The sequence below is a fragment of the Gobio gobio genome (genome assembly GCF_949357685.1).
Source record: "Gobio gobio genome assembly, chromosome: 19".
Classification (NCBI taxonomy): Eukaryota; Metazoa; Chordata; class Actinopteri; order Cypriniformes; family Gobionidae; genus Gobio; species Gobio gobio.
The window spans coordinates 18,629,596-18,653,098 of NC_137112.1; the positions used below are offsets into that span (position 1 = coordinate 18,629,596).

The 23,503-nt window shown below is 38.1% G+C and overlaps 1 protein-coding gene across 1 annotated transcript in view; it reads left to right on the forward strand.

The window, feature by feature from the left end:
- The window catches only part of rpf1 (ribosome production factor 1 homolog), a 30,226-nt gene extending 7,080 nt beyond the window's left edge, over positions 1–23,146 (forward strand). The window contains exons 3-9 of the mRNA XM_079843970.1: positions 7,733–7,813; positions 7,918–8,013; positions 8,124–8,277; positions 8,394–8,476; positions 17,609–17,790; positions 22,284–22,410; positions 22,517–23,146. Coding sequence (XP_079700096.1) covers positions 7,733–7,813; positions 7,918–8,013; positions 8,124–8,277; positions 8,394–8,476; positions 17,609–17,790; positions 22,284–22,410; positions 22,517–22,558 — 765 coding nt within the window. The 3' untranslated portion in view covers positions 22,559–23,146. The remainder of the gene's footprint in view (positions 1–7,732; positions 7,814–7,917; positions 8,014–8,123; positions 8,278–8,393; positions 8,477–17,608; positions 17,791–22,283; positions 22,411–22,516) is intronic.
- The last annotated feature ends 357 nt before the right edge of the window (positions 23,147–23,503 follow it).

Below are 23,503 nucleotides of genomic sequence, written 5' to 3' on the forward strand. Positions count from 1 at the left end.
AAGCCTGTTTTGAAAGCACTGACTGGAGTGTTTTTGAAGCTGCTGCCACCGATCTGGACGAGCTCACAGAAACTGTAACATCATACATCAGTTTCTGTGAGGATTTATGCATCCCTACCGGGACTTATTTATCATTTAACAACGATAAACCGCGGTTCACACCAAAACTCAGACAGCTGCGTCAGGCCAAAGAGGATGCCTACAGGAGCGGGGACAGGATCTTGTTTAATCAGGCCAGGAACACACTGACAAAGGAGATTGGAGTGGCTAAGAAGAGCTACGCCAAAAAGCTGGAAAACCAGTTTTCTGCCAACGACCCTGCATCAGTGTGGAAAGGCCTGAAAGACATTACCAACTACAAAACACCACCCCCCAGCATCGAGAGCAATAAACAGCTTGTTGAAGACCTAAATCAATTCTATTGTAGATTTGAGACCCAAGATATGACACTTCACACCCGCCCTGAACATCTCTCTTCACAGCCATCAACACCTCCAGCCATCCCCCTCTCCTCCCACCCTGCACTTCAGATCAGTGAGGGTAATGTGCGCCAGATCTTTAGAAAACAAAAGAGAAGGAAAGCACCAGGCCCAGACGGTGTGTCACCAGCCTGTCTGAAAACCTGCGCTGACCAGCTGGCTTCTATCTTCTCACTGATCTTCAACAGATCACTGGAGCTGTGCAAAGTCCCATCATGCTTTAAACGCTCCACCATCATCCCAATCCCCAAAAAAACAAAGATCACAGGACTCAATGACTACAGACCTGTGGCTTTAACATCTGTAGCCATGAAGTCATTCGAAAGACTGGTGTTGGCATATTTGAAGGACATCACTGACCCCTTGCTTGACCCCCTGCAGTTTGCCTACAGAGCAAACCGGTCTGTGGATGATGCAGTCAACATGGGACTGCATTATACCCTACAACATCTGGACAAACCAGGGAACTATGCGAGGATTCTGTTCGTGGACTTCAGCTCTGCCTTCAACACCATCATCCCATCACTGCTTCAGACCAAACTGACCGAGCTCTCTGTCCCTAGCTCTGTCTGTCAATGGATCACCAGCTTTCTGACAGACAGACAACAGCTAGTCAGAATGGGCAAAATCATGTCCGACAGCCGCATCATCAGCACTGGTGCCCCTCAGGGATGTGTTCTCTCCCCACTGCTATTCTCCCTGTACACTAACGACTGCACCTCTAAAGACCCCTCCACCAAGCTCCTGAAGTTTGCAGACGACACTACTGTTATCGGCCTCATCCGGAATGGTGACGAGTCTGCGTACAGACAGGAGGTGGAGCAGCTGGTTCTCTGGTGCAGGTCCAACAACCTGGAGCTGAACATGCTCAAAACAGTGGAGATGATAGTGGACTTTAGGAGAAACCCCCCTGTACTCACCCCACTCACCATCATGAACAGCACTGTGGCTGCAGTAGAGTCATTCAGGTTCCTGGGCACCACCATCTCTCAGGATCTGAAGTGGGACGCGCACATTGACTCTATTGTGAAAAAAGCCCAGCAGAGACTTTACTTCCTCCGACAGCTGAGGAAGTTCAACCTGCCACAGGAGCTGCTCGTACAGTTCTACTCTGCTGTCATAGAATCCATCCTCTGCACTTCCATCACCGTCTGGTTTGGCTCAGCCTCCAAAACTGACCTCCGAAGACTACAGCGAATAGTCCGGACTGCTGAGCGAATCACTTGCACTACTCTTCCCACACTTCTAGAACTGTACTCATCCAGAGTGAGTAAAAGGGCACGCAAAATCACTCTGGACCCCTCACACCCAGGACACTCTGTTTGAACTGTTACCGTCTGGTCGGCGCTACAGAGCACCGAGAACAAAAACATCCAGACATAGAAAAAGCTTCTTTCCTCAGGCCATCTACCTCATGAACAGTTAAATGTTCACCTTGAGCAATAAATGTGTGCAATAAACAACTTCCGTCAGACTCTGCGTATATAGCACCTTAAAAATGTGTAAATTTGTATATTTAAAACACCTGTAGATCCTAGAGCACCCGTATATACATATTATACACCCTACTGTGCAATAAATGTGTGCAATACTTTACCTCAGACATTTCACATATAGCACCTTATAACTTATATATAGTACCTATATTTATAAAACATCTGTACATATTCTATTCCATCCGAAGCGCTTCTGTCACATTGCATTTCCACCATTGTGTGTTTAACTTACATATTTTTTTTTATTTTTTTTATGTTACTTGTCTCTTGTCTTGTCAATTTACATTGTGTACTGGAAGCTTCTGTAACCAAAACAAATTCCTTGTGTGTGTAAGCACACCTGGCAATAAAGCTCATTCTGATTCTGATTCTGATTAAAACTGGGAAAAAAAATATTTATTACTTAAAAAATAAAGTTTTGATTATTATTATTACATTTGTGTTAGTATTATTAATTGAGACATATCTAAATTCTACTGTACAACAGTGATGTATTTGTCAAGATAAACCGGACTTTTATTTTGACGGGTTGCTGTTCCTTTGAGTTTCTGTGTTTATGATATGACGGTAGTTTTTCTCAAATGACACGGTAAAATGCTCATAAAGTGACTCTCAGTGGCTCTGGAAATGACGTTCGTTCGTTCATGTCCTCATATGAGACGACAGAGATGGAAACACGCGACCGTCATAGTGATAGTGAGTAGGGATGGGCGATATGGACTTAAAAATTTATCCCGATATTTTCTAGTATTTATTGCGATAAAGATATCAATGACGATAAATGTAGTATCATTCCCCATGTTTTTGGATACAAGTGAAAGCTGCATGCATTCTTATATTTATTTATTTATTTGTATATATATATATATATATAATTAATAATTTTTTTTATGTAAAATTCCACACCAGCCTTTTCAGAAATGGAAAAATTGCAGATATAATTGTCTTCTGTAAAAGTGCAGGAAATGTTTAAATAGTGCAAATGTGCTAAAAAAACGTCACATAATACAAACAAAAATAATTTTTAAATCAATGACAAGTTTTACATGTAAACCGATTCTGTATTTATTCATACATGGTGCAAACAGTGGTAAAAATAGCAGAAACAGCAAAAGTAATTATCCCAAAAATGTCTTCAGATTACAAAAAAGTTTAAAATAATGATTTAATGATAGAACTTCAGTAATTTGAGTTGATAAGATAATAATACCACGAATTATTCTACTAATAAAAAATAAACTGCACTAAGGAATAATGAGCTTCTGGGTTCATGAATATTAATCACGTTGTCAGCGCTCATTCCAACTGATTGGCTGAAATCAAAACAGGCACAGTAATAGGTGCGCGCCAGCCAATGAGATTCCCGTTTGTGCATTTGTTTCTTTCTGTTCACGAAAGGCTGAATAATTCCAAATAAACGCCATTACTTTACAGGAAAATGCAACAAAGGATATTGTTTACATGTAGCATGTCAATTCTGTGTGGTATAAGACTCTCTCGTTCTCTCTTTGAGTGTGTGTGAAACACTGAGCGCTCTCAGTCGCGCGCCTCACACTAGTGTTTAATGTGCGTCATATACACTGCGCATTCATTGAGTTGAACAGAAATAGTGTGCTTTGCCGATCGATTGAGAAAGAGCAAATCTCTTAAGCGCTCAGTGCAAGTGCTCAGCGAGTGAAAATACATCTGTATGGTTCAGATTACCCTCAGGTGCCCCTCGTTTAGCTATGAACTCTTCCGCAGCTTCCACCATAGTTGTTTTCGTTCTGCACGTGAGATGCGGATTCAGTGCCGCCGCTCCTATCAAGCACTGCGCGTAGAGCACCGAGTGCTGCGTGGGGCACCACAAGAAATTCTCTCTCCAACCCCCGTTCAGCTGTACAAAGTGACGAATGCAGCCACTGCGGCCATCATAAAGTAATAACGCTTAGGGCATCAAGAGACGGCCAGCGGTGGCACGGTGCGGATGGGTCGCGCCATCAACTAGGCTTTATCGTTATTATCGCGGGAAGGCAAATTCTTATCGTGGGGAGAATTTTTACCGGTATATCGCAAACGATAAGATATCGCCCATCCCTAATAGTGAGCGCGATAGTGTGTGTGTGTGTGCGTGTGTGTGTGTGTGTGGTAAACCGCGCTTCTACGGCATTCATTCGCACAGAGACATGCAGGATTCATATTTAAAAAGTCTTTTTGTGGTTTAATATTCACTGACACTCGTCTACATCACCAGATGCGTTCTCAGGTACCGAAATTTGTTACCGATTGATTTAATGTGGATCGGTAGTACCGACGTAATTCGGTCGGTGCCCTTAAAAGTACAGAGTTCGGCACCCAACCCTACCGCCCACCGACTCGTGCCACTAACATAACACAGGCCTACATGGAGCTAAACCATATAGAATTTCTAAACATTCTAGGGGTGGGGGAAAATTTTGATTCTTAGATGCATCGCGATGCGGACGTGGACGATTCTGAATCGATTCACAAATTTCAAAAAATCGATTTTCTAAATGTTGATAGCGTAATGTTGACGGAACGCAAAAGACGCAACTCTGAAGCACGCGCCCGTACCGCCTGTGGCGTCAGCGTGCACATAACAGAGACGCGTGATAACTGAGCGACATCAAACCGGCACCCTCTGCATTAAAAGCTAACGTATATATGGAAGCACATTGGCTTCTATAAGTCGAAGGGGAAAATAACCTGGACAAGAGCCACACTATATGCAAGTTGTGTCAAACTAAACTAAAATATTTTCGAAACACGCAAAACCATATCACACGTTTCCAACGTTTGGCTGAACCGGTAACGTTAAGGCCTGAAAACACCGGGACGAATATCGCGCGCGCTTATCGCCAGCGTTTTTCGTGCCATTTTTCGGCGCGTCTTGAGTGTTCACACCCAAGCGATTTTCACTGGCGCTGCGCCGAGTGAACGTGCACATTCAGTCGATGCGCTCCCAGTACACAAGATGGTGCTGCGGCACTTTAAGCCTCTGACACTCGCTTGTCACACAGAAGGAGAAGAGAGACAGTATTTACGTGCTTGCCAAAACCATAGACATATTATGTATGGACAAAACCATTCACACACTTTGCTAACTGGCAAGCAGCATTAGCAGTTCATCTTCTTTGTCTACTTACTACTTCTTCGTCGTATCAATGTGTGCTCGGCAAGACTGTTTTGTGCTTGAGCGCCACCAAGTCGTGTTTTACTGTCACTTCAGCAGCTCCAGGCACGTGAACAAAAGCGGAGATCTCATTGGTCGGACAGTTTTTTACGCGCCGCGTCAAAATAAAAAAACGAACCCGAGGCGTTTTTTTAAAAATGACGCTTTTACGCCTGGCTGTATGTTACTAGTAGGGATGAAACGGTATGGAAATTTAACATCACGATTATAGTGACCCAAATTATCACGGTTATCAATATTATCACGGTTTTGTTCAAACGAAATGAAAGTGTTCAAAAAGAACAGATGCACACACTTAAAACATTTCAACAAGTTTTATATTTGAAATTCAACAAACAACAAATAACTAAAGCAGCTCTAAGCACTTTTTTAAGCTAGATTCTGTGGGATTTCCTTCCTTAATGGCCGTCATCAATAGCAACGCATAACACATAAATAATAATAATTTGTCGTAAATATAATCTCTAATATTATCACTGTAAATATATTCCCAAGCAATATTCTCATCAGTGTTCTATCAGACACATTTAAATCTAGCATATTTTGTGTTAGAGCCCAAACAGTATCCTAGTGAAATAATGCATATCCATATTTCCATATGATTTGACAGTTTATTTTATTAAATATCAAAATGTGTGCATCATACCTGACACCTAAATGAACACTTTACAGTCTTTTTATGACTGTCATTCTCTTCAAATGCTATTGAAGTTTGAAACGTGTATAACGTTACCAATGTTGTGTGTAACTTTACAGACGGTCCCTAAATTCACCAGCGTTATGCCAGTCATATCAGATGCGCTGTGGTTCTGCTGTGTTTTTTTTAAACCATTTTCGCTGCTGAAATAGAACAAAAACAGTCATCCACAGTATGATGAATGAATCTCCTGCGTACAGCACACGTTTATCTCTGCTTTGAGTGCAGATTTCAGCGAGTGAGAGCGGCGCGCGCTCTGAACAAAACTCAGCTAATCTGAACGCCTCTGATTATGAGATATTGCATTCATAAACTCAATAGAAGCACGTGTAAGTGCTTATAATGCGCAACGCGATTATAACAGATGGCTTTTGAGAAGACTATAATAAGTTCAACAGCCAGAGTGGCTAGTGTGCAGCCGAAATAACGTTACACTCGCAAATGGCGGTTGTTAATGTCAAACCCTGATTATTATCCTTTAAATGTCACCCTAGTCTTGTCTGAATTTGTTCGTTCGCTTCACGTTATTATTTCCCAGACGTAGTTTTGCTATTAAGGTCAAAGTCCACTTGCCTTGCGTTCGTAGTTTTGAAGTGTTTTCCCTATTACAGCGACTTTCTTCTGGCATGTTTGCAGACAGGGTGACCATCTTAGATTAAGTTTCCCTCAGGACTTTTGTAAAAGCCAAAATATGACCACACCTCAGATTTGGTCCTTTTAGAAGGCAGAACAATCCCCCGAGTGCTGTCACTGCTTTCTGCCATTTCTCCTCATTCAGAAAGCAGCGGTGCTGCGCCAGACTGACGCTGACTGGACAAGATTTACCGCGAGTTTTCACAACCGTGATAATCACACGCGGTTTTAATGATAATAAAATTTTATACGATATTACTAACCGTCACTAAATTTTATCGTGGTTTATCGTGAAACCGGTAATCGTTTCATCCCTAGTTACTAGTTATTCAGAATATGCTGAAGTCCACAAGCATTACTTTTGTATGAGAGCTGCTGGTACAGAATTCTATATTTTTTGTATAAAAGCTGTGATGTTTTGGTACAGCAACATATTTTTTATTTTTTATGTCTGAAGATTATATTATATTATTCTTTGCACATAACAGGAGGGTATTGCTCATTACTTTATGTTAGTGATTTAGAATATGCTGAAGTCAGTATTAATTTACAAGTATGCTGCTACACATGTTTCCTGTTGGTTCTTCGAATGTTGGGACATTCTGGCAAATGTAACCTTTCTGTAACACTTCTATTTGTTTTATTAATACAAAATATTGGAAGTAAATTCATTATGGGTTATTACAAATACTTTGCTTTAAAATTACCAATAGAGAAAAAAGAAAATCTGTATAGAGAAAAAGATGCATCGATAATCGTTTTATAATCGCAACGCAGCCCTCTGAATCGTAATCGTAAATATATATATATATATATATATATATATATATATATATATATATATATATATATATATATATATATATATATATATATATATATATATATATATATATATATATATATATATATATATATATATATATATATATATATATATAATAGAAAAGGGACCGGCCCCCGAGTATGTCCACAACATCGAATCTGGCCCCCTTTTAAAAAAGTTTGGACACCCCTGCATTAAAAGAACCAGTTCATTCTTGCTATACATGGTCTTTTATCTAATTTCTACCAATATACTATTTTTAACAGGCATTTTGCTCACCTAAAAATGCATTAAATTTGCAGATGATTAGTGGCATAATAAAACTGTTTGTTGCAAGTCTTTACCAGAAAATTTCATTTGGTTTTCATGTTTTCTTTATTGGTGTTTTCATGTATTTTCTCTTTTCAGGCTCCACCTAAAGAAGTTCCCAAGACTATAGAAAACCAGAGAATATATGATGAAACTACAGTCAATCCAGAGGATGAGGAGGTGATGATTTGTGAACCCTATTCCACCTGCTGCCTGCTGTTTCTGTAGACATAATTTACAAGTTTGAAAGTAACTTGGGCAAATTTTGTTTTTAAAAAATCCAGGTGGCTTTTGATGAAGGAACTGATGAGTTCGCTGCTTACTTCAATCGACTGACAAATCCCAAAGTTCTCATCACCACTTCAGACAGGCCCAGAGGAGTGAGTTCAAGTTTCTGTTTTTTAATTCACTCTTGTTGTAAATGACCATTTAAGAATATAGTAATATCCTTAAAAAAAATTATTATGGGTTTGTGTCTGCCTGTTTTCAGAGGACAGTGAGGTTTTGTGATCAGCTGGCAACAGTAATCCCACATGCGCATGTCTACTACAGAAGAGGTCTGGCATTGAAGAGAGTCATTCCACAGTGTATATCTAGAGATTTCACTTATCTGATAGTGATCAATGAGGACAGAAAGGTGCCAAGTATCCTTTGTTCAGACTTCATTATCTTAGATCTGTGTGTTGTCTGCTTAATGAGGTAATGAGAAACGCTCGCTGAATTCTACATGAAGAATTTTCCCTCACTTAAAGTGTCACAGATGGTTTGGTTCTCTGTCACCTACCTGATGGGCCAACTGCACATTTCAAACTCAGCAGTGTTCGTCTTCGCAAGGAAATGAAGGTTAGTGGGTTTTTTTTTTTAATTTAACAACAAGCGTTTGATATTGTTCATCATGTTATCTTCACAAATGAACACATCTATCAGGACTCGACAGTGCAACCATTTCATTCACATTTGTGACTAAAAATAGATGTGTCCGAACTTTTTAATGTATTTTGAAGCATGTGTGGGAATAAATAAATCCCTGCGGATCAGTTTTCTTAAATGTAAGATCATAAAAAGTCTTCAATACCTTAAATGATGTAACAACTGTCTTAATGATCATCACAAGCGTCTTATATTTTGGGGATGGAAAAACATAAATCGCAGTACTGCCTAATGTGATTATTAAACTTCAAAAGGCTGATTTCATTAAATAAATATTAGCGCTTCATGTTTCAGAGCCTGAAGGTGGCGCTGTTGTGCGTTCTACATGGTCATGCAACAGTGCTTCAGTCGGCCTGAGATCAGTTCACAATCAATTAATTTATGCCATGCGAATGTTTCTAAATGAATGCTGATAATTCATGACACCGTTTACTTTACGGTGTTTATATTGTAATACAGGTGCTGGTCATATAATTAGAAAATCATCAAAAAGTTGATTAATTTCACTAATTCCATTCAAAAAGTGAAACTTGTATATTATATTCATTCATTACACACAGACTGATATATTACAAATGTTTATTTCTTTAAATTTTGATGATTATAAGGAAAATCCCAAATTCAGTATCTTAGAAAATTAGAATATTACTTAAGACCAATACAAAGAAAGGATTTTTAGAAATCTTGGCCAACTGAAAAGTATGAACATTAAAAGTATGAGCATGTACAGCACTCAATACTTAGTTGGGGCTCCTTTTGCCTGAATTATTGCAGCAATGCGGCGTGGCATGGAGTCGATTAGTCTGTGGCACTGCTCAGGTGTTATGAGAGCCCAGGTTGCTCTGATAATGGCCTTCAGCTCTTCTGCATTGTTGGGTCTGACATATCGCATCTTCCTCTTCACAATACCCCATAGTTTTGCTATGGGGTTAAGGTCAGGCAAGTTTGCTGGCCAATTAAGAACAGGGATACCATGGTCCTTAATCCAGGTACTGGTTGCTTTGGCACTGTGTGCAGGTGCCAAGTCCTGTTGGAAAATGAAATCTGCATCTCCATAAAGTTGGTCAGCAGCAGGAAGCATGAAGTGCTCTAAAACTTTCTGGTATACAGCTGCGTTGACCTTGGACCTCAGAAAACACAGTGGACCAACACCAGCAGATGACATGGCACCCTAAACCATCACTGACTGTGGAAACTTTACACTGGACCTCAAGCAACGTGGATTGTGTGCCTCTCCTCTCTTCCTACAGACTCTGGGACCCTGATTTCCAAAGGAAATGCAAAATACTTTCATCAGAGAACATAACTTTGGACCACTCAGCAGCAGTCCAGTCCTTTTTGTCTTTAGCCCAGGCGAGACGCTTCTGGCGCTTTCTGTTGTTCAAGAGTGGCTTGACACAAGGAATGCGACAGCTGAAACCCATGTCTTGCATACGTCCGTGCGTAGTGGTTCTTGAAGCACTGACTCCAGCTGCAGTCCACTGTTTGTGAATCTTTTCTTTCCCTTCGCCTCTCTATTAATGTGCTTGGACACCGAGCTCTGTGAACAGCCAGCCTCTTTTGCAATGGCCTTTTGTATCTTGCCCTCCTTGTGCAAGGTGTCAATGGTTGTCTTTTGGACAACTGTCAAGTCAGCAGTCTTCCCCATGATTGTGTAGCCTACAGAACTAGACTGAGAGACCATTTAAAGGCCGTTGCAGGTGTTTTGTGTTAATTAGCTGATTAGAGTGTGGCACCAGGCGTCTTCAATATTGAACCTTTTCACAATATTTTAATTTTCTGAGATACTGAATTTTGGATTTTCCTTAGTTGTCAGTTATAATCATCAAAATTAAAAGAAATAAACATTTGAAATATATCAGTCTGTGTGTAATGAATGAATATAATTTACAAGTTTCACTTTTTGAATGGAATTAGTGAAATAAATCAACTTTTTGATGCTATTCTAATTATATGACCAGCACCTGTATGTTGTATATGGTTGTAGTAATGCATATTTTATCTCAATAAAGCATAGACATATCAAAATAAGAGTCCCGTTGTATTTCGGGCATGTTTATTAAATAAGTCACGCAGTGTGTCCAATTTTCACCCTGGTTATTATTAGGACTGGACCAGAATATTCTAATATTCGTTCGATGGGTTGGTATTCGATTTTCAAATTTGTGATTCGAATATTCGTTTTTGTTGTTTTTCCGCAAACACCTGGCATCCCGCTCAAAACGGCTCTCATTCGCGCTTGCATATGTTTACACTATAAATTCACTATAAAATACAATACTTTTTTTTTCAATTATCTTCTAGCCAAGCCATTTTTAATAGCCTCCTTATACTTAATAAATATATTCTTCTTAGTGTTCCCTGCACCAGAGCGGACAACTGCACGAGCTTATATGGCAGAAGCCATGATGTCTGAGCTTGCATTTTGGGTTAAACTGCGTTCGTTTGACATTGTGGAAAATAGAATAATAGAATCAAAATGTATTATCCTTTTTACACGTTAGGGATGTGACTGTGAAAAAAATTTCCCTCATTGCTGAACGCATGCAGCCGTGCGCAGTTTACTTTCGGTTTGCCAATTCAGGGGCGGGTTGCTTGAATTGTGGGTTCATTAGCTATTATTCTTAATGAAAAACATAGCAACAAAACAGTACAATGACAAACTCCCTTAAATAGGTGCTTTTACATCGCTTTGAAATAGGGGTGCACGATATTCACAAAAATGTGATATTGCGATATCGATAATGAATATTGCGATATCGATATTAATTTCGATATTTTTAAACCTATGTAAAATGACAAAAGTTACAGAAAATGTCTGGTTGTACAGTAGGGATGCAACAATACAGTTAGTCCACGGTTTAATACATACCTCGGTTTTTAACCACGTTTTTGGTTCGGTTCTGATGGCTTGTCACATCAGTTTTTTTCTATTCTATTCTTAGCCGACAGGAACAGAGAGTTATTATTATTTTTATTATAATTTTTTGTTTTTATTGCAATACTCTTTTTTAATTTTACTTAAAAGACTTGGAAAAACCTTACTTAAAACTTTACTTAAAAAAAACCTTGTACACATTCCTAGTGTATAGTATAATATAAAATAAATATATATAAAGATTTACAGTGGCAGTTCAGAGCAGTACAGCATGAAAGTGTATGAATAAATGTAAAATTAAAGAGATAGTTCACTCAAAAATTAAAATTGTCATCAATTACTGGCGCTCAAGTTGTTTTAAACCTGAATAAAGTTCTTTCTTCTGTTGGACATAAAATATATTTTAAAGAATGTTGGAAACCAACAGTTGCTGGTCCTCATTGTAGCAAATAATAATATTCAATTCAATTCAATTCGGTTCAATATGGATGTCAATGGCTACCATCAACTGTCTGGTATTCAACTGTCTGTGTTCAACAGAAGAAATTAATACAGGTTTGAATAACATTAGATGAGTAAATAATGACATTGTTTTAGAGGTGAACTGTCCCTTTAAGGACAAGCGGAAGCATGTTCACTAAAGGCTGCGCTTCTGTCAATGTAAGACCTCTACACATCTAATACACAGACACACACGGTTTTACTTTCACTTTAGACATAACTGACAACGGGAACAATCAACGCTCTCCATTGACTTAGCATTGCGTGAGGCTTTCGGACTTATAACAAAAAACAGAACAATGTCTAAAAGCTGATATGTGACAAAGTGTATAGCAAACAAGCTAAAAATCACAGAAATACGTTTTTATAAGCTGTCGACCAAAAAAAACAAGAGTTTAAGGAGACAAAAGTGGATTAAGGCAGTAAAACGTGATGCTTCAGCAGGAAGAATGGGTAAATTTTGGGATCCTGACACTCAGTATGCCTTAGTATACCTATGTGTGGAGTAAATACATGTACACTTTGTCACATATTCGCTTTTAGACATTGTTCTGTTTTTTGTTATAAGTCCGAAATGACAAGGATGCCGCTTCATGCAATGCAAAGTCAATGGAGAGCATTCGATTGTTTCCCCCCCGGTGGGCGTGGTCTTCAGATTATGACGCGTGTCGCTCTGTCTCTATAGTGATCGGATATCTGCTCATATCAGCGCGTAGACTGTAAGGCACACTCAAACAGAGCCAAAATAAACTGAGAGAAATATTTAAACCGGAGAGAAATAAAAATAATTCATTAAATGCAAAACCACCCATCGTAAAGTGGCTTGTGGTGGTTCTTAACTATTTCATCTTCTCCCTGAGCAGCACTCATTTTCTTATTTTTGTGTTCTTTCTTTTGCTCCACTTGCTCCCTTCGCTCTCTCTTTAGGTCCTTTCTTTTCTTTCACTTCGTTTTGTTTTGGGCTGGTGTGTGCGTCGAGCCGGCCCGACAAGGGTGTGTGTGTGTAGAGCGAGGAAGAAGTGAAAGAGTGACGGTTAGCTTTGGAGCGAGTAGGAGGGACCCGGTTTGAAAAAAAATAGATCCGATAAAGAATGTATATACAGTGAAACGCGTCTCATTTTGTCATAAACAAAATATTGCATAATTATCGCGAGACTTACGATATAATATCGGGCAACGTGATATCGCGATAACGATATTGAATCGATATATCGTGCACCCCTACTTTGAAACCAAATACTCCGCGATCATCTTGTAATTTAGCTCCTCGCTCTCGTGAAGAATATGATCTGACTGCTGCTGCTGATGTGCTGAGACGCCCGTTAGTTTGGCTCGAGTGGCATGTTCAGTTTTTTAATTGTAGTTAGTCTTAGAGCCCTGCACGGGCCTTAAATCTAGGCCCTAGCCCGGCCGTGTCCGACAGCTTACCAAAACTATCGGCCCGAGTCCCGTGATTTTTTTTATTACATTTTTTTATCCTCCCGATTAGGCCTACACATCGTTGCAGCCATTAAAATAGTTCAGTTTTGTTTTTAATGTCAAAGTAGTTATATTTCGTTTCTTTATTAAGTTAATTTAGAAATATGTTTAAAGCATTTTTTGGTTTGTTAAATTAAAGTTTTAGTTTTTTTAAAGTAATGACCAAGCGGCCAGAGGCTGACAGTGAGTTAACCGCATGTTTGATCAATTTAGCCTTTCAAATCAACACTGGACTTGTCTTACTTATAATAAAATCCATAGATATAAAACACTTCAAGCATCACAATGTTGGTTTAAACATTTAGCCTACCATCACCACCACCACCACAGTAAAAAGGCATTTTTGACAATCTGAGGCAGGTGCTGCTGCTCGCAACGGTGCAAATGAAACAAATAAAGTGAAGTGACGTGTTTTTTTTTATTTTTATTTAATTTTTATTTTTATTTTAGTGCCATATATAACCTTTTTTTTTGAGTAAACATTCCTCCCTATTACACATCGTTGCAGCCATTAAAATAGTTCAGTTTTGTTTTTAATGTCAAAGTAGTTATATTTAGTTTCGTTTCTTTATTAAGTTAATTTAGAAAAATGTTTAAAGCATTTTTTTGTTTGTTAAATTAAAGTTTTGTTTTTTAAAGTAACGACCAAGCGGACTGAGTGAGTTAACAACACATGTTTGATCCATTTATCCTCTTAAATCAACACTTAACTTGTCTTGCTTATAAGTTTTTTTTTTTTTTTTTTTGCGTAAACGTGTTCAAAAATAAATAAATAAAAAACAGGCAGGTTGTCTTAACTTACACCTCTCCGCAAAATTAATATAAATCCGATCTTCAATTATTGTACTAGCCTATGCACATTTAACGGAGTTCACGTCAACGAAAGCGATAGATATGAGCTGCATTATATTCATCAGCTCATTTCAAGATCAAAGACCGCGATATCAGAACAAGTGACCTAAGCACTGTAAGAGCATTAGTCTTGTTCATTTTAGTGAAGATGATTGTGTGTTTGAGCATCTAAGACGTTCGGCAATTTGCGTGTTGGCTTGCTTTACTCATTTGCGGCGATACTCTAAACACTGTGCGAGCCGTCTTGACAGTTGTGGTGTCATGGTCTCATGTTGTTTCCACCAGCGCAGCACACCTCATTGTTTCTTTTAATTAATGAATGCCTAAAATATAAAATGAAGGAAAAGGCCCGCGTTTGAGGTATGACCGTGAAAATTGGCCCGAAGCCCGGCCCCATGGGGCAGAAATAGGGGCTCTAGTTAGTCTGTTCTATAACTGAACATAATTATTTTTACTAGCTAGGCCTACTATACTATATCAAAACTGGGACGTAACAGACCTGTGTGTTCTGTATCACTAGTTCATTGCCCGTTCGTGGAGCATATAGCCTAAGCCCTGCCCACGTGAAGAGCGCCGTTTCTCCAAATTCCAGCCTTTATTAGAGAGACGGATATGTTCAGCTCCTTCCCTCCTAAGCTTCGAATATTCAATGTTGATTACTACCAAAGCTTCGAAGCTCAAAAAATGGTATTCGGACCAGCCCTAGTTATTATTTGGTTACACAAACTATTAAATTGAATTTCCATTTAATTTAAAGCAAAAGCTAATTTAATTTGGCTTCGGTCTGGCATACCCCTTCACAGGAAGGAAAGACTAACAACATTATTTGACACATATTATTAAATATATACACCGATAAGGCATAACATTGACCACCTCCCTAATATTGTGTTGGCCATATTGTGTTGGTCCCCCTTTTGCTGCCAAAACAGCCCTGGCCCATCGAGGGATGGACTTCACTAGACCCTTAAAGGTGTGCTGTGGTATCTGACGCCAAGATAATGGCAGCAGATCCTTTAAGTCCTGTAAGTTGCAAGGTGGGGCCTCCATGGATCGGACTTGTTTGTTCAGCACATCACACAGATGCTCGATTGGATTGAGATCTGGGGAATTGAGGTCAACACCTCAAACTCGTTGTGCTCTTCAAACCATTCCTGAGCCATTTTTCCTTTGTGGCAAGCGCATTATCCTAGCCATAGCGACCAGGGAATACCGTTTCCATGAAACGGTGTATATGGTCTCCATCAATGCTTAGGTAGGTGGTACGTGTCAAAGTAACATTCACATGGATGGCAGGACCCAAGGTTTCCCAGCAGAACATTGCCCAAAGCATCACACTGCCTCCGCCTGCTTGCCTTCTTCCAACGTGCATCCTGGTGCCATGTGTTCCCCAGGTAAGCGATGCATATGCACCCGGCCATCCACGTGATGTCAAAGAAAACGTGATGCATCAGATCAGGCCACCTTATTCCATTGATCCATGGTCCAGTTCTGATGCTTACGTGCCCTCTGTTGGCGGTGGACAGGGGTCAGCATGGGCACCCTGACTGATATGCGGCTATGCAGCCCCATATGCAACAAATTGCGATGCACTGTGTATTCTGACTCCTTTCTATCAGAAATCAGGCAAATTGAGCTACAGTAGCTTGTCTGTTTGATCAGACCACACAGGCCAGCCTTTGCTCCCCATGTGTATCAATGAGCCTTGGCCGTCCATGACCCTGTCGCAAGTTCACCACTAACAGGTGCTGTGATGAAGAAATAATCAATGTTATTCTCTTCACCTGTGAACCTTTATCGGTGTATATTTTACTAGCATTATTGTTATTATAGTTAACAAAAACTAAAACCATAAAAAAAGATTTACTTATAAATAATATAATGTTAACTGATATAAAATCAAATTTAACTTGCTTTTCTTATTTTTATTTAGTTGAAAAAAATTAGCCTGTTATTTGTCACGTTTGGGAAAAACATTGACTTTGGGAAGATGGAACCAGAAGTTCAAAAATGCTAACTCGTTTCTGGGTTCTAGGACTCATTCCTGTGAAATTGCCTGATATGTTGATTACTTGTTTGGTCAGACAGTTAATATAGTTAAAGTTCAGTTGTGTCAAACTGCCCTACAGCTCCACAAAATGTCATTTGAGGATATAATTCATTTTGAAAAGTAATTGGGACATTCTGGGAAATTAGGTGTTCTTCCAGTATCCAATATTTTTGTAGCTGTTATTTCAAACAGTGAGTATTAAAATGTCCCTATATATATATATATATTAGGGCTGGGTATTGTAACAAATTTCACAATTCGATTCGATTTCGATTCACAAGCTTTCGATTCGATTTTCGATTCAATTCAATATCGATTATTTTGGATATGTATCAGGTATAATTCATGGAAAATTTTCTCAAGGAAAACTAATTTCTGAACTAATGTTGTAAACTATGGGAGTCAGTTGATACTACATTAGCCTACTAATATTGAAGGTAAAAATTAACTGATTTGTATACAAACACTTAAATGACACTAAATTATGTTTTTTTTATATAATAGTTATAATATTAACTTTACAATTACATAATCATAATTCTACTCCAATTTTTATTTTATTTTTTAAATATAAACATTTAAAGGGTGGCTGTTATAAAAACTTGCCAGATTTATTAAATATTGAAGAACATTGACAATGAATATCCTATGTAATGTGGTGCATATAATAAGCAAAATGCTCCTCTCTAGAGTTAATTTTTCTAGCTGACTAACGAGTTTATGGACACTGGATATGGTTTTTCTGAGGTAATTGTGACGTTACGTGACATTGTTTACTTGTAAGCCATTTTACTTATATCTTTCTGTGGTTGAAACACTGATTGAGCGATTCTATGTGACATGATACGGATTTCGGTAAGTTGTCCTGCATCTTTTAACACACTTTCAGAAGCTCATTCGTGTTTATTTCGCGCTGTTAATGGTATTAAGGTGGAAGAGAAGATCCGTTCATGTTTGCTCCGCGCTGCTGTTTCTCTTGAGCTGAGATGCGGCAGAACGATCTCGCGCCACAGCGGCAAAACGATATTTATGTTTTTGGGATTTAAGAATCTATATTGTTTTGTAAAAGTGAGAATCGATTAAAAACGAGAAATCGATATTTTTATATATATATATGTATATGTGTATATATGTGTAAATTTTAATACTCACTGTTTGAAATAACAGCTACAACAAAAATTAAAAAAAAAAATAATTGCAGTTCTGCATCCTATTTGCTACATATTTTGTCATTTTTGAAAGGTGCACAACTCTATCCTTAACCTTTTCTGTTTTTCCTCACTAGAGAAAAGGTAAGTCCCCAACAGAACACGTCCCAGAAGTCATCCTCAACAACTTCACTACTAGACTTGGTCACTCCATCGGCCGGCTGTTTGCCGCTCTATATCCTCATGATCCACAGTTTGTGGGCCGTCAGGTCGCCACATTTCACAACCAGAGAGATTTCATCTTTTTCAGGTTTCACAGGTAAATTTTCTCTCATTTGAGTTGTTTGAAGGTAATTGAAAATGAGGCTGCATAAAAATGAGGCATGCCTTAAAGCTTACTGCTGTGGCCAAAAGTTTTGGCAGTGACATTCATTTTGTGTTTTGGAAAGTTTGCTGCTTCAGTTGTTGATTCATATTGTTTCTAGATTATTGTGCAGAGTGATCAGATGAATTTTAAATGATTGCAAAAAGCTTAATTGGCACAACAACAAAAAAACTATCACAACCTAAATTTTAATTTTTTTTAGGCCCTCACACAAAATGACCAGCTAAAATCATTTGTCTAATCATATCATATCAGCACATGGGAAAGTGTGAACAAGTACTAGTCAGGTAAAATCACTATCATTCTAAATGACTGCATTATAAGAGCAGACTGACATAATAGAGGGAAGAAATGTTTCCAGTCATTAGCTATGTTTCACCCATCACCCTGTTTTCATGCACATTTTGAAGTATTGCATCAGAAACGAGTGATGGAAATGGCAAATTTCAGTGGAAAAATCCCTTAGTTTGCAAAAAAGTTTTTACGCTCGCTGGTGGTTTTTGACTTTTGTGAAAAAAAGTTAATGTGAATAATGTGAGAGAGAAACGTATTTGGCGAATAAATTCTGAAGTAGCGAACACTAAACCCACGTGACTAATCGGCTGTTTCCTCTATTGGTGGTTTATTCACTGTTGGTTACTATGTTACCAATATCGAACAACTTGATGGAACCGCGCCTAATTTGCATTAGTTTTTAAGGCCCAGGTATACTTAATTTCCCCCCGTTCCACTCCTTTCTTGCACACAGTTGAATGTGCGTGCCTTTCAAAGTATTCTCCTGTGGCCATGAGTGCGGAAAGAATTGCCGCATTGCATGATTGATAATCTCCCAGTCAAATATAAAAACCCACTCCAATATAAAAACCCACTCCTCATTTCACTAACTATCGCTAACTAATTTAATATTAACTATTGTTTAATTGGAAATCCAAAAATTGCATACATATCAGTCACTGGACCAATCTTCTTACAGAATACATCACATTAGAAAAAATAACATACACTTACAAGAATATTATATCTACATTTCTTGATATCTGGAAACCATTCCTAACTTATCTTCATATAAATCAGTTACCTGGAACCGGACCCACGCGCACTCCCAAATACTTGTTCACAAACTTAAAATAAATAATCTCTGAGTATTATTGAATACATCATTCTACAATTATTTTTTTTATATATATGTTCTATAAGCTATACTTTTAATTTATTATCTATAATAGTAAAATCTAAATTACTATTTATTGTTGTTGGATGATGATGGTAGTATGAATGGTGGTATTAGTATTGCTATTGATGTTATAAAGCTATTTGTCTTGCTTCCTTCTCTTATCCTAAATAAATATTATATATAAATATTTAAAAGTAAATATATAAATATAAAAAAAGTAAATATAATTTGTATAATTCATTTTATAAAATATATGGTCTGGGTCAGGCAACTGTTCTAGGTGCTGTCGGTGGGTGCGACTGGCACGTCCTGTTGGCATGGTCATCACAGACTCGGCTGATGGGTTGACTGGCCCCTCCCTCTTACCACCTTTGCCCCAATCCCTTTTCTCATGTAAATAACTGTGTTGGATTGTAGGGGTGTAACGGTACACATATTCGTACTGAACCGTCTCGGTACAGGGCTTTCGGTTCGGTGCGCGTGTGTACCGAATGGTTACGAATGCAATCTTTAACAGTTAACAGTCGGCTTGTTTTAAGCGCGGAACACACTTCAATCCTAGTTCCCACTCGAACATATTAAGTATTCAGTCCATTTTATCACGAAATTCAAACGATAAATGCCGTTTTGACGCTCTTTAATGTGACGACTGATTACTGTATAGGCGCGTCAATTCAAGCGGCAGCGGCGCGCGCGCGCGAGTGAACACGATCATCTCTTCCAGAAGAATAAACATTAATTAATATCTTAAGGTATGTTGAGGATAACACTTGACATCATGACTTTGCGTAAGCATACACGCCACTTTCTAAAGCCAAATGGCGTGTTATCTGTACGCATTTTGAGCTATCCGCGTGTATGTCTACGCCGTGTGATTCCGCGTGTACGTCTACGCTGTGATTCCGCGTGTATGTCTACACCGTGTAATTCCGTGTGTATGTCTACGCCGTGTGATTCTGCGTGAATGTAAATGAATTTATAAACATACTATGATGTTTTTTTGAAAATGTAAAAATGCAGAATGTTTCTTGTGATGGGTAGGTTTAGGGGCAGGGGCAGTGTAGGGGGATAGAATGAAACGGCGTTGATAAACACACTAAAAAGCGATTATGCGTCTTGATAGCACGCCAAAATGGCATACGAATTGGCGTGTCATACATACGCCATTTCTTGAGATCAGTCTGCATATGTCGTGTAATCGCTCAATCAGTGTTTCAATCGCGGAAAGACGCCAAACAGCTTGTAAACAATGTCACGCAGCATCATTTACCTCAGAGTCAGAAGTCGTTGTGTCCACAGCTGTTAATTCACTAGAGAAATCAACTCTTTCACTAAATATATGCACTATATTAGCTTATATATATATATATATATATATATATATATATATATATAATATATATATATATAATTATATAATTCTACTTAACCTGTTAGTGATGTCTTGATTATTTAATGCTATGTTTAGATAAATCTGTCATGAAAATGACAGTCACTAAGATTATATTTCAACAACGAAATGGAGAAAAAACATAATTTTATTTAGGAGTTAATACAAAAACTGCCTTATGTGAAGTTTACATGTTTGCACACAATGTGTTATTTGAGTGTTGATTATCCTATAACTAAACATGAATATCAGCTGAATATAGGCTCATAGTTTGGGCTCTGTTAACCTTAAATATTATAGTAATAATGTGCAAGTAAGGGCTCCCTATATAGTTTACAGCATTATATTTAAGAAACTTTTAGTTATAATTTAGTTCATTTAAGGACAGACACAATTTTTTCAGTAAACCACTGTTTAATAAAAGTAAATAAGCCATTTTTTAAAACCGCTGTACCGAACCGTGACTTCAAAACCGAGGTACGTACCAAACCGTCAGTTTTGTGTACCTTTACACCCCTATTGGATTGATATCTGAGTTGGATGTGGTGTCTCTGGCTGGGGAGCTGCCTGGTGCACACCATGGTCCAAGCCACAGAGAAAAAAAAAGGGAAAAAAAGAAAGAAGGGGCACCCAAACATGACTTTTGTTCTGTCAGGTCACAACCAGACTAGGTGTGCTTGGTTTGGAGGTGCCTGTTGTGGTGCCCTAGCGTACTTTGTGGAGGAAGACATTTTTTTTTTTTTACAAATCATATACAGTTTAGGAACTTCTATTTCTACATGACTAGCTTTTAATCAATGATGCAGTTCCTGTTTTGTCTGGTTATTGTTTGTTGTGTGTCAATCTGTATTGGGTTCTATTAGTGATGCACCGAAATGGAAATTCTGGGCCGAAACCGACAATTTAGGATGCGCTTGGCCGAAAACCGAAACTGAAGCCGAAAATGGCTTCTTTTAAAAGAGTATTGTAAAATATTATATATATAATATATATAGCTTGAATTTAATGGATCTGAAATGAAAAAAAAAAAAAAATCACAAACCAATAAAATAATCAAACTTTTATTAAGTTGCATAACAAAACCTAAAATATTTTTATTTTTTACAATAAATATAAATAATAAAACCAAATAATTTTATTCTTCAAGTTTTATGTTCCATCAAATAAAATAGTTTTTTAACAGTTGTGCAAAAAAAGATCCACAATTATTTGAATAACTGCACAGAAAATCACAGAATGGTTCTCATTAAGAACATGAGATGCTGCACTGAATAGTCTGTATGTGCACTGTTTGTGCTGGCGCTTGGGGCAGATAAATAACCTGCGTGCAATCCGCGCAAGCAATGGAAAGCGGCCTTCGTTCACGCGCCAGTAGTCAAGGGGATTGTCGCTTCTGGCAATGGGTAGTTCAGCTGGATACGTCTCTTTGTTCTCATACCGCTGACATGCTTCATCTTTGATAGGCAGACGCGTCGCGTGATAACAGCTCGACCGTGAGTGAAACTTAATAGCACAACGGCGAGCGCGTCGAGTATAAATGCCTCGTCCGTTTGGGGAAGAGCGCGCGCAGTCAGCGGAGGTTCGCGCTGCGGAGCCAGGCGAAAGTATAAATAAGCGCTTGCGCACGGAAGGGAGGGGCAGTGGGAATGGGAATGCCATTCATTTTCGGTTTACGTTTTCGGCAGTTTTTTTTATTTCGTCCCGAAACCGATAATGACATTTTCGGCGGCCGAAAGTTCGGTGCACCCCTAGGTTCTATATTATGTTGTGTACAGCACATTGGTCAACACAACAGTAGTTGTTTTAAATGGTGCTTTATAAATAAAGTGACATTGCCTAATTAAACTCATGTGTATAATTCAGGTACATCTTCAAGAATGAAAAGAAGGTGGGCATACAGGAACTAGGACCTCGCTTCACTCTTAAACTTCGCTCCCTACAGAAAGGAACCTTTGACTCAAAGTTTGGGGAATATGAATGGGTTCACAAAGTGAGTTCTAAAACCAACATCTCACTTATGAAGAACATAGGTTGTTTTAAATGTGGTGTTATTTGTGGCAGTCATGCAGTATTAACTGTTTCTTATTACGTTTCAGCGCCATGAGATGGACTCCAGCAGAAGAAAATTCCATCTTTGAGGGACAGACTGGAAGATAACCGTGTTGACGTTTCATAAATATAAAAAAAAAAAACTTATATTATGAAACTAAATATAACAAGCTGTGTATTTTCTGTATTATATTGTCCTGTATGTTTTGCATAAGAATATTATAACCTGGCTGGAAAGAAAGATACTTGATTTATCTCGAGGTATGACAAATTAATCAAGGCCTGTTTAAATACTTGAGTAAAAACTTATATTCCTTTACTCAAATATTTAAGAAATTTGGTGTGTTTGTGTGAAATTTCAGATAATTATATAATATTAAAATTATATAATATCTTGCTCTGTCTTAATTTTGTAACACTTGACTTAGAGCATGCACAAAATACTTTCAGATATGCAAAAATGATCTTGGAAAGATTTTAAACTAAGCTGTCATTGTAGACTTTCAATTTTAAATAAAAATGGTTTCTCACAGTGGTCACTGATTTTTTTACAAGGTTTTGCACTTTAAAAAAATGAAAGTAAACTTTTGGTAAAGAAAGATTGGATGCAAGAGTTGTTGCGTGATTAGGGTTTTATAGTTATGAAGTCAATTAAAAAACATTTTAAAGTGATGCACACTTGCCAGTTTGGAAGACATGGTTTATTTATGCCACAGAATTATTCTCAAAATATTTTTTTGCTAAGTGTATCTATCTATCATTCATTCATTCAATGTACTTGAATATATTCTAAATCTTGACAAAATCTTAACATATTGTAAATTAAAATATAATCATGCATGTATGCAAACCAAAAAATAAATCATCATATACACAAAAAACCCCACAAAAGTTCAGGGGCCTGTACATGATTGTAGTTTAACAATCTCAGGGTTACAAGGTTAGTTTTGAGTTGACCAAACCAATCTATTCAGGCTTTGTTGTTCCCATGATGCTGATCATCAGCTTTCTCTGTCAACTCAGGCTTTGATCCT